Source organism: Alligator sinensis, unplaced genomic scaffold (assembly GCF_000455745.1).
Source record: "Alligator sinensis unplaced genomic scaffold, ASM45574v1 scaffold630_1, whole genome shotgun sequence".
NCBI lineage: Eukaryota > Metazoa > Chordata > Crocodylia > Alligatoridae > Alligator > Alligator sinensis.
This window is the reverse complement of record NW_005842522.1, coordinates 164,115-176,435: the sequence shown is the minus strand read 5'-3', so window position 1 is coordinate 176,435 and position 12,321 is coordinate 164,115. Positions and strand designations below refer to the sequence as shown.

The 12,321-nt window shown below is 43.8% G+C and overlaps 1 protein-coding gene across 5 annotated transcripts in view; it reads left to right on the top strand.

Moving 5' to 3' along the window:
- The window catches only part of RAD54L2 (RAD54 like 2), a 99,429-nt gene that overhangs the window by 73,425 nt on the left and 13,683 nt on the right, over positions 1-12,321 (top strand). For all 5 annotated transcript variants that reach the window (XM_025213326.1, XM_014523686.2, XM_014523688.2 and 2 more), the window contains 10 exons: positions 776-974; positions 2,396-2,535; positions 3,469-3,600; positions 4,343-4,575; positions 5,331-5,513; positions 5,788-5,921; positions 6,490-6,686; positions 8,168-8,510; positions 9,990-10,167; positions 10,991-11,236. In XM_025213326.1, coding sequence (XP_025069111.1) covers positions 776-974; positions 2,396-2,535; positions 3,469-3,600; positions 4,343-4,575; positions 5,331-5,513; positions 5,788-5,921; positions 6,490-6,686; positions 8,168-8,510; positions 9,990-10,167; positions 10,991-11,236 — 1,985 coding nt within the window. The remainder of the gene's footprint in view (positions 1-775; positions 975-2,395; positions 2,536-3,468; positions 3,601-4,342; positions 4,576-5,330; positions 5,514-5,787; positions 5,922-6,489; positions 6,687-8,167; positions 8,511-9,989; positions 10,168-10,990; positions 11,237-12,321) is intronic.

The window sequence follows — 12,321 nt, the reverse complement described above, 5'->3', positions numbered from 1 at the left end:
CCCAAACAGCCCCGGGCACAGCTCCATGGCGGCAGCGGGAGTTTTTGGAGGCAGAGGCAGTCACCACTGGCAGCGTGGTGGTGGCTGGGCCTCTAGGTAAGCGACAGCACCGCATGCAGACTCAAGCCCTGCCCCCCCTCCCACCCTGCGTATAGTTGAATTCGCGCAAGTTAAATGCGTGTATGATGCGACTGACCTGTATAGTCCTGTACCTTTGTTGCTTTTTAAAAGAGCCTTTGCTTGAATGTAGGATTAAATGGGGGCTGTGTTGGAAGCTGTCATGCTGTTTGGGCCAAGGACCCATGTTTGATCTCAGTTTGCAGTTTTTGAGATGGAAATCCTGTCTGTGCTCCACTGTCAGGAGGCAGAGAAAAGAATTTGGGGCTGCATTTTTGCCACCCTCTTTCTCCTAATCTGTCCTTAACATGGCTACTGTGCGAGTTAAAAACTGGTCAACATTTTTCTTGTCATGGTACTACAGTTTAGTTCTTCTAAGTCTTTTTTTTTTTTTTTTTTTTTTTTAAATAGTGCAGTTTTCTCTGTCCCAGGAAGTAAATTCTTCACTGTACAGATTTAGGACTGTATTCAGTAGCATCTGCAATTGTAAAAAGTTACTTCACAATGTTGGCCTAAAGTCTACATACTACTAGTGAGCTAGAAGCAGAATAAAGATTCCAGTTGTGCTTTCAGTTCATGCCGTGGTAAACAGTTATGTAAAACTGACTAACGCTCTGTAGGATCATTGTTTCCAACTCACTTTCACTCTTTTTTTCAGACCAGCCCCAGGAAGCTGTGTTCAGTAATGACCATATTCAACACAATGAGGATGGGGAATGGCAACGCTCTACTTCAACTACCTCATCTCAGAGCAAGCGGGCAGAGCGACTCTTACAGAACCAGCACAAGGGCCTGGCCTCTGAGGACACCAAAAAGAAGAGGGCTCAGAAACCTTCTCACATGAGGAGGAACATTAGGTGAGCAACAGTAGAACAGGAAGGTCCCAGAATCTTCATGGTGGGATGGAAATGGAGTCTATCAATTTGTATTTGTATAACTTCTAGACCTGCCACAAGTTTTCCTTGCAACCAAGGGCTTTGCTGGCGAAATGCTGTGGTTTTAAGCAGCAAAGACCCACATTCGGTCTGCACTAGTACACTGAAGTGCAGAGTTGCTGTTGAAGTGTGAACTGTTTGAGATCCCAGAAGAGAAATGTAACCTCCCCCCCCCACATACGTTATATTTTTATGTTTCCAGCCAGAGCTGATGATATTGCAAGTTGTCTAAAATATATCCCTTTCCTGCACTTAGATCCCTGTTTTGCAGGACTGCTAGGGTCATAACTGGTAACTTAAGTTGTGCATCCATTTTCTCTTCATTTTATAACAGTAATTTGAGCCTTTTTTTAGGTCCATGCTTTACAGCCTTACATCCTGTCACAGAATAGAAGAAGTTTCATGTAAATCATTAAAGATTGGAGGAATCAAAATGGAATTTTACACCAGCTAATGGCTGCACAGTTGCTTGTATGTTAAAAAAAAAAATTGGTGGCTTCTGTCTGGTTCATAATGCGATTGGCACTAATTAACTGGAGGAACCATGATGGAATGGACTGTGGATATCAAGACACTGTAACTCATAAGAGGGCTAGAATGAACTGCCATGTGAGTGTGTTGGCACTTTGCAAGGCCAGTGCTCATGCTGTACTTGTTTCCTAGAGAGAAGACTTCAGTCTCCAGAGCTCAGATCTGACATTTTTTAAAGTAACATGAAAAGGAAAAATATTTCTGAAAGTTTATTTATATAATTACCTTTTAATAGTAATAATAGGACCCCTCAGAGAAATGCTTGAAATGAGTATGTTAATTCAGAGGAGGTCATGTTTCCTGAAAAGACTGGGAGCGGACTAAAATAACTTGAAAGGACTTGTTTGTTCTTTAGCTAAGGGTTTTTTGTGTAAACTGGCACTTTGTCTCCTAATGTATCTCCTTTTGTGCATCAGTGCTGTTTGTGGACTATAATACTCTAGAAACACCACCAACCTTTCCTGCCTCCCCCCTTACTGAGAGAGACTTTCACACCAACTGACTGCTTCTAGCTGAGTCAGTCGGCATCACACAGTTGCCTTTCCCATCCATCCAGCATTTTGTCCTTGCCATACTCCCACCTCTTCCTTACATAACAGTCCCACTTCCCTGCAGTTAAGGGAGTGAACAGCATTCCCATAAATCAGTGGTTACGTTGAGCTTTTGGCTATGACCTTTTTAGCCTCTGGAACTTAGACTTTCTAGAGTTTGTCATTCCTTTTTGGGACCAGCTGTGAAACACCGTAGTTTTCTTAGGATAGCTTCTTCCAGTATAAGAAATTAGTAATTTCTGTGTTTGCTCACGTGTTCAGAAAACTTCTGCGGGAGGACCAGTTGGAGTCTGTGACAAAAGCAGCCCAGCAGGAGGAGCTAGAGAGAAGAAAACGGCTAGAGCAGCAGAGGAAGGACTATCCAACTAGTATCCCTACCGTACCTCTTGAGTTCCTTTCAGGTGAGCATTGTGGGTTGCAATCAGTGCAAGAGGTGCTGAACAGGAAGAGAACATAGTTTTCTCCCTGACAAACCACTTTGCCTTCTCAAGATTCAAATACTAATCATGATTCTCAGAACACTGTCCAAATAGTCATGTTTTGACTAGTAGTAAGATGTTGGGCAGTGTAGACATGTAAAAGACTGTGATCAGGCTTCAGGATTAACACCCCATCAAGATGAGTGGGGCAGTTCAAAACTCTTGGAGTTATTTTTTTCAGGCAGCCTGCAGACAACTGTGTAGACCAGAATTGTCATTTTAAGGTCTGTTAATTGTTTTAGTGTTATTAACAAATATTTTTAAGGGTTTGTGAAATTATTATTATTTACTTTTTAAAATGAAACCTTTAATTATTGAGGATAAGATTGCAGCTCCAGGAAAAGGGGCCCATTTCCTAAGTCACAGAGGCTGGCCCCAGCCAGTTCTTTTCTTCACATGGGACACTTAGATGTGTCCCAGTCAGTGAAAATCCTTTCTGGGATGTGGTATGCTATTATTGCAACAAAAGGTAGTTGCTGGTCTCTCAGAACTTGTGTTATATCTTCAGTATAGAGAAAAACAGTAGAATTAATGAAAAGGAAATCTTTTCCATGTTGAATGACATTAAATATTCAAGAGAGAGACCTGTTTTTCTCAGGTGTTTTGGCACCTGAATGATGAATAGCATGCAATAGGGAACGTTCCACCAGTGACTGGATCATTGTTTAAGGAGAGACTGAGAATGGAAAACAAATTGCAACCCAGGAATCTTGAAACAGCAGTGGAAAGTTCATGGAAAGTTTCAGGGCTAAGCAACTGAAGCAAAATTAGAAAGTAGTATTGACTTGACTGTACAGTTTTTTCCCCCTTCTCATTATTATTAATTGCTTATTATTGTTTGCTCTACACAAAAAGAGGAAATAGTGTTGAGAACAGCGGAGGCCACCCAGCTTCCCCCTCAGGTCCTAGCTGAGGAAGTGATCTGCTTGGATAGCAGCAGCAGTGGCAGTGAAGATGACACAAAAGGAAAAAATAGCACTAAAGATGGTAAGGCTTGCAACCAACCTGTTGCTTCTCCCAGTACTATTTATATTGCTCTGCTATTCAACCCTGAGTCCCTTGTTTCATGCAGCCAGAATCCAGATGTAAATAGCTCCAAATCTTAACTCTTAAGATTTCTTTTTAATATAAGGTTGATTCTGCTAGCTTAGTCCCAGACAAACCTGTTTTAAACTTGGTTCAACAGGCAGTCTGCAAATTATTTCCTTTTTAGAGAATGGCGCATTTATTTTGCTTAGTGCACATATAACCAAGTAACTCCTGCCAGGCATCGGGTATAAACAGTATTTGAATATTCAAATATACAGCAGGAATTGCTGGGTGTAATCTCTTATTGAAATGAGATATAATTTGACTTCCATATACAACTCCAATTTTGTATTCAAGTTGCTTTCCTTGGGAAGAGAAGGGGGGTTGTAGAGCAGCATTGTAGGTAGGTAAAGTGCATATTGGGGTTGAGAAAATCGGGAGGGAGAAGAGGAAAAACTTTAAGACAAAGTGCTTTGGAGCAGCCTAAATTCATTCTTATGCACTGCCCTGATGGGAAGAGGTGCCTATACATATCTTCTGCCACTAGAAAAAAATGGGGCTGTTGAGTAGATGAAAATGAGATTTGCAAGTGTTGGGGTGATGCCATTTTCAGAATTTCAGAAAGATAGGTTGTTTCCAGTCAAGGCCTACCCTTGGGAGAAGTTAACACCCTTCTCTGCCCGTTTGGTTGCTTTTACAGAAGTGATAGAATTGAGTTCAGGAGAAGACGATGCCCTCCAGATTGTGGACAGCAGTGACTCTGCCAATGAGGGGGAGGATGATGGTACTGAAGAGAGCAGTGGTGCTCATGTGAATGATGCCTTAAATCAGTCTGATGCTCTGGGGCAAGTCATTATCAACATCAACCATCCACCAAATGAAGAGGACATTTTTCTAGCTCCACAGCTTGCATGTGCAGTGAAGCCTCACCAGGTACAGGAAGCCTAGGCTCAGCACATACAGTGACTTCAGTGAGACCTGTTATTTATCCTAGGAGCTGAATTCCATGCTATGAGTTTGTTGTAGTGGAGCTATAGATAGCGTATCTTCCATGATGGCTGTGGGTCAGGATTTGTGTGGTGGCTAGTGCAGACAGTTGAATGATGGAAAGAACTTAAATAAGGGTTTTGGCTATATATTTCTTTGGTTACTGTTATCTGATGAGTAGGATTATCAACTCAGTCCCCTGAGCTTATGCTGATGCAATGTTAGAACATGTAGTAATAAGAATGTCCATCCTTGCTCCTAACTTCACGATTTGTAAATTGAATTTCTTCAGCTGTCAAAGTTAAAATATTTTAGAATTATTAGAATTTACATTGATGCTCTGACAGGTTTCTTGATGTGTTTTGGCATTGCTGTAATATGAAGGAAAGACCAGAGAGGTACTTTTACTTCCCTTTCATGTTTGGATGAACATTATTTTATCAAATCATCAAGAACCAAAACAGACCCTTTAGATTCTGAATTGATGTTGGAACAGTTAGAATCATCTTTTCTGAAAGCTTAATAATCTCTAACAGTTGAGCCTATCTTTAAAATAGTACAGGAAATCTGAAATGCCCCTGTGTGTGTGTGTGTGTGTGTGTGTGTGTGTGTACACGCACAGAGTTTGTTCTTTCTGTAGGTATGTACCTATTTTGTTATTTCCTACCATCTTTTTGGCAACACTTCATTATTCATTCTAGATTGGCGGGATCCGGTTTCTGTATGATAACCTGGTGGAATCACTGGAGAGATTTAAAACCAGCAGTGGGTTCGGGTGCATCTTAGCCCATAGCATGGGGCTGGGGAAGACCATTCAAGTGATTTCTTTCTTGGATGTACTGTTCCGGCACACAGAGGCAAAGACAGTCCTTGCTATTGTACCTGTAAGTAGCCTATGGGAAGTGTGGATGGGTCCACCAATTTGGGCTTTGCTTTTCTGGAAATGGGGTTAATTTGTCCTTCATTCCCACTTTCATTTCCTATGTCTTTGAAGATATATTCCGTGGCCCACTCTTTCTTTCCAAGCCCAGTTGGATGGGATTCCCAGGTTCTATTTCTGTGTTTGACATTCTGGCTTCTGAGTGTTTAAGTAGCTAAATTAACTGGTGTATGGTGTATTTCACTGACCCATCCATGGGTGCCCTTTATCCCCTTCAGGTGAACACTCTCCAAAACTGGCTAGCAGAATTCAACATGTGGCTCCCTGCACCTGAAACCCCTCCTGCTGATTATAATCCAGAAGAGATTCAGCCCCGTACCTTCAAAGTCCATATCCTGAACGATGAACACAAGTAAGTGCCTATTACCCTTCTGGCAGTCTTAATCTGCTTCTTGTGGAGTTGTATTATTGAGGGCACTGTAGCACTATTGCAGCATTTGTTCCTCTGTACATATGCAATATACCTTCTTAGATAAGGATTGTAGTACGTGGAAATGGTGCTCCTTTTACTGGGTGCACCATTTTAATGTTAATTTCTCTCTTCCTGTTCCATATTTATACTCTCTTCCATCATGGTTCTTGGCTCACTTGTATGTTTCCTCTCTTCCAGTGTGATGAGGAAAACAAATGCCAGAGCTAGTGCTAATTATGCAGTGCCATATAGGAGGCGCTGTGTTTTGTTTATGGCGAGTACACACTTTGGAGGCTAATCATGCCATTCCTTAGGCAAATGGAGTTGCTTCATATAAAAGAACAGAAGGTCTTCATATAAAAGAACGTCACTGTGTGCATCTGCTTATTTGGTGTAGTGTTGGAAAATGTTTCAGTTGACTCTTTCCTGCCAAACTCCATCAGGCATCCCTTTTGGTGAAGCTAGCTATAGCAAAAGCACAGGTTTCATTCTATCTACTTTTTTATAGGACAACAGCTGCCCGTGCAAAAGTGGTGAATGACTGGGTAACGGAGGGTGGAGTACTGCTGATGGGGTATGAGATGTATCGTCTCCTCTCCCTGAAGAAGTCCTTTGCCACTGGCAGAAAGAAGAAAACAAAGAAACAAGCTGGCCCTGTCATTATTGACTTGGATGAGGAAGACCGACAGCAGGAGCTTCTGAAAGGTAAGAAGCCAGCCGTAACAGGAAACATTCTCCTCTCTTGTATTGGATTGGGCCAGTATGCTAACTCCTGGAGATGGTCCATAGCTGACCATCTCCATGAATGGCTGCTCTTTAAAGCTCAGAACAATTAATAGTGCATGGGCAGTGGTGTTAACAGGTTGTTACCCTCAACACAGTGGATGTCTTTGCTTAGAGTTGCTTCATGTGTGTCGTCTTTATCAAATTAGCATGAGCTAATTTGATACCAATTGATACCAATAGGGTATTGGAGAGAGACTGCTAGTTTCACATATAGGGTAGGGCTGTGTGAAGCTTTGGTCCCCTATTCAATTTGGTGGAGATTCGGCCCGATTCAGTGGCTGAATCTCCAAATCCAAATTGAATCAGAGGACCCTTTAATCTCTCTGAATCAAATGGGAACCCTCTGAAACAATTTGGAAAGATTCAGAGATTCGGACATAGAGACGGCTTTAAATGTTTTTTCTCCATACCTCTAGGTAGCAGGGGCTCATGAGTGCTGTGATGCTGGGGTGCGTAGAGTGTCCCACTGGAGCGCAGGGGGCTCCCCAGCGTGCTTGGCAGCAGACCCGGAAGTGGACCAGAAGCACTTCCGGTCCACTTCTGGATCCACCGGGGAGTATGCAGGGGGGCCCCCCCCAAGCCACCCATGCTCAGCGACTGGTGGCTCCTGGGTCTGGTGGGGGTAACCAGGGTCCCCCCGTGGCTGATTGCTGAGCCAGGGAGATGCAAGGGGTCCCCCAGCATGCTTCCTGGCAGATTTCCGGTCCACTTCCGGGTTTGCCGCCGAGCATGTGGAGGGCCCCCTGCACTCCTGTGAGATGCTCCATGTGTCCCAGCATCGCAGCGATCACAAGCTGCGCCTGCTACCTCAAGGTATGTAGAAAAAACTTTTAAAGTTGTGTCTGATTCATCAGCATCGAATCTTCAGATTCGGATTCTGCCGAATTGACTCGAGGACAGTGGTCTGAATCAATTAATCGAATCACTGTCCCTAATTCGGGCCAAATCCGAATCAGCTTTGAAGAGGGCCCATTTCGCACACACCTAATGTAGAGTAAACACAAAGCTGGGCTGTCTGTTGGCCTCATCCTAATATGGAAAGGATCGCTTTTTCAGGACCAAAAGGATGTTTAGGTCCCATTAAGTCCTTGACTTTTCTGGTGAGACTGCAAATAAGAGAGCCAGTTAGTATCTTTTGCTGTGAATTTGTGTGTAGGGTGGCTACTAGGAACTGGACTGAGATGTCCAAATCACTTCACCTCAGCTACTGAATAGATGCAAGAGATACGATGACTTCTGGTCATTGCTAGCCTGGGCTGCCTGGAGCCAGTGGCTCTGTAACCCATTTCCTAGCCCCTGAGCCATTTTAGCCCCTTCCCATGAATAAGTAGAGCTTTTTAACTCTCATTTTTAAGTTTTGTTAAGATAGCTGCTGATTAACTTTGTGCCTTTGTTCTCAGGAATTGAGAAGGCTCTGTCCCGTCCTGGACCGGATGTGGTTATCTGTGATGAGGGACACCGGATAAAGAATTGCCATGCCAGCACTTCCCAAGCCCTGAAGAACATCCGTTCCCGGCGACGGGTGGTACTGACTGGCTACCCACTCCAGAACAACCTGATTGAGTATTGGTGCATGGTAGACTTTGTCCGGCCTGACTTCTTGGGCACCCGGCAAGAGTTCAGCAACATGTTTGAGCGCCCCATCCTGAACGGGCAGTGTATTGACAGCACTCCTCAAGATGTTCGTCTCATGAGGTACCGCAGTCATGTCCTGCATAGTCTACTGGAGGGCTTTGTGCAGAGGTGAGTTCTCATCACATTTCCAGCAGTCTAATCTGTGCAAACAACCTGTTTGATCATACTGTGTATTCGGAGCAGCTAATATTTCTTTTTTTTTCCTGGAGCCTGGGTTTTACCATGGGTGCTCTTGTTTTCCTCAAGGAGGAGTAGAGGAGGGGGGACTGAAGAATTATGCAGATATAACAGTTGCATTGAACTAGCTTGTATCCTTTGATTTAACTGCATTTGCTACCACTGTCATTACCTCTGGTTACAGGTGTAAGGTGTAAATTTTCATGCTAATGCCTTCCTGTGATATTGATAGGAGTGGCCAAGTTAGAGAATAATATCTTTAGCAGCATGGTATTCCAAATGCATTTTTGGTTTTTTAGCAGGTAATTAAAATCATAGAAAATTAGGGTTGAAAGGGACCTCAGGAGGTCATCTAGTCCAGCCTCCTGCACAAAGCAGGACCATCTCCAAATAGATCAGTCTAGCCAGGGCTTTGGCATGCCAAGCTTTAAAAACCTTCCAAGGATGGAGATTCCACCAGCTGTCTAGGTAACCTGTTCCAGTGCTTCACCACCCTGCTAGTGAGAGAGTTTTTCCTAATATCCAACTTAAACCTCCCTTACTGTAACTTGAGACCAGTGCTCCTTGTTCTGTCATCTGTCACCCCTGAGAACAGTCTAGCTCCATCCTCTTTGCAACCACTCTTCAGGTGCTATCAAATCCCCGCTCAGTCTTCTCTTCCGTAGACTAAATAAGCACAGTTCCTGAGCCTCTCCTTTTAAGTCATATCCCCCAGGCCCTAACCATTTTTGCTGTCCTTCGCTGGACTCTCTCCAATTTGTCTACATCCTTTCTATGGTGGCAGGCCCAAAACTGGACACAGTACTCCAGATGTGGCCTCACCGGTGCAGAATAGAGGGAAATAACATCCCTCAATCTGCCTTGATCTTCCCTCAGTGCCACTTTTGTGGCATCTTCCATCCAAGGATCTGAATGGATTTTATTAGCTCCTTAATGAAAGAAATGTTACAATATCTCTGCATGGAGGTAGAAAATCTCTTCTTTCCAAATGAGGATCTGGAGCTCCAGAATGAACACATGTTTTGGGTAGAGAGGCTTAGCATGCCACTGATAGAGCCACAAATAGGTACAAGATCTCTTAATTTCTTCTGTAGAACTACAACCATAAGCCCATCCTTTCTGCTTTATCACCATAGAAAGCAAGACCTTCATCACCCATCTTAACATAATGCATTCCACTGGAATATTTTGATGTTTTAGATCTTGGTAATGGAGCTTAACGTTCCTTCTATTCTGCTTCAGTTGCAGTGTATTACAGGTGTCCTTCATTAGAAGCACAGAGGCAGTTGAAGTTCTTCTCTGTAGTCAACTGGTGCAGGAAATTGAAATCGTACTCTGAAGGCAGCCACCGAGAAAATAGATCTGAACATTCCTTTCCTTCTGCTTAATCTGCCTTTATTGCTTCCACAGGCGAGGCCACAATGTGCTGAAGATTCAGCTTCCCTCTAAGGAGGAACATGTCATCTTAGTGCGTCTGTCAAAGATCCAACGGGCTCTTTACACAGAGTTTATGAACCGATTCCGGGATGCAGGCAACAGTGGCTGGCTGGGACTGAACCCACTTAAGGCTTTCTGTGTCTGTTGTAAGGTGGGTTTTTGGCAAGAAAAGTAAAGAATTCCTGCAGTATGTGGGGAAGAGGCTGGAGTCTATATAAACCGATTAGGAAGGAATTTGAATAGGTATTAGTATCAGTTGTAACAGCTCAAGCAAATGTGGTACATGAATTTGCTCTGCATGATGTAATGCAGTGTGCCAGTGGTAGCATTATTTGTATCTGAGACTCAGATGCAGAGTTTAATTGACTTGTCGCAATTCAGGCAAGAGGATAGATAGTTGGAGAGCCAGGGACTGCACCCAGATGATCTGAATCAGAGTTCAGTTACTTCATCACAAAATCTGCATTTCCCAGAACATCGCGCGCGCGCGTGTGTGTGTGTGTGTGTGTGTGTGTGTGTAAAGTAGTATTTTGTCATCAAGCACAAAGAGGCTTAAAAATAATAATAATAATTTTTAAAAAATGAAGAGTAATTGTAATGAGATCTGTGTTTTCTGTTATCTGTTTTATATCATGACCATATCATTTTTCTTTGTGATCATTCACCAGAATCTACTCAACTTTTTGTAGCATTTTTAACATGTCCCTGATAGCAGACTGTGAGGTACTTAAGAGTACTAAAACAGGCTCCTTGCTATCAAGTTTTATTAATCCAGTCAGTACTGCCTAATCTGTGGCACTTTACACTTTTCCTTCCAGTTCACTTTGGAGGGGAATAATTGCATTAGTGAAGTACTGGAGTATTCCTGCAGGTAAACTGTCACTTGACTAAATGCAGAAAGCTGTAAATCTGCAGGCATTCTTGGCTGGGCTTCTTCCAGTGCAGTTTTACTTTACCTTTTCTTTACATCTCAGATCTGGAACCACCCTGATGTACTGTATGAAGCACTGCAAAAGGAGAATCTGGCAAATGAGCAGGACCTGGATGTGGATGATCTTGGCACAGCCAGTACCAATTCTCGCTGCCAGCCACAGGGAATGAAAATCAAAACGGAGAGTAATGCATCACCAATTGGAGAAGCAACCAACAGCAAGTTCATCCAGAGTGTTGGTTTCAATCCTTTTCAGGAAAGAGCAAATCAGGTCGTTACGTATGAGTGGGTAAGTACCAAAACTCACAAGAGCCTTAGTTCTGAGGTTTTTCAATAAACATGGTCTGGATGCTTGTTTGCTCCAAGGGAGAGTTTTCTAGTTATTTACTGATAAGCCTGTGTGAAGCGGCTAGTATTCACTTTGGATTTGGATTCAGACTATTTGGGGGACAGTGATTCAATTTGGAGATTTGAATCACCGTCCCGAATTGATTCGGCCAAATCTCCGAATCACACAGACCCTATCCCTCACCCGCTCTCAATGGCTGCCCCACCCGCCTCTCAGCTTTTTGAAAGAAAAAAGCCCCCACTCACCGGCTCTTGCCTGGCGGGGGGCTATCCCTGCTGCCTGCCACTGCCCCATGTCATGTGGAGGGGCTCTGCCACAAGCCCCCTGACCCCCACCCACTCTCCCAGCCCCCCCATGGATGCCTTGCCCACCCCAGGTCCTGGCCCTTTAAAAAAACAAAACAAAAAAAGTCCCCACTCACCGGCTGTTGGTGGGAGGGGGTGATCCCTGCTGCCAACTTATGGCCATTATTCCTTGTTACTGCCGGTAGTGCTCACAGGGGGGAAGTAGCAGTGTCTTTTCACTCTAGCTGAGATCTTGCATTTAATTCTGGGAATTTCTCCTTAGCCAAGATAAACCTCTGTTATGATTATATGTATTGCTGTCCACCTTGATTTGCACAAATGTGGGATGTTAGTGGGGATCATGAGGCTGTTGCACTCCCAGTCTGCAGGTGGCACTCTGCTTATATCTAGTTTTCACCAGCCCTGGGTAATTCAGAATTGGTGCCTTCTCCCTCCACAGCTGAGGCCAGGACTTGGGTGAGAATCAGTAGGATGGGAGCTGGTAGACCCAATTAATCTGGATGAGACAGGCGATACTAGTGGGCTGGGTGAGAGTTCTTGAGGTAGCTGATGATTCCTGTCAGTGAATTTGAGAGGTTTTGTCCCTTTCTTTGTCACCGAGATTTGCAATGTGGAGTTTCTTGAGTTCCAGATTGGAACAGTGGCTGAGATGATCTTTGTCTGGGCCTGACTTGGTTGCATATAGTTTCTCTGTATGTCTGTCTCTTTTTCGACCTGGAC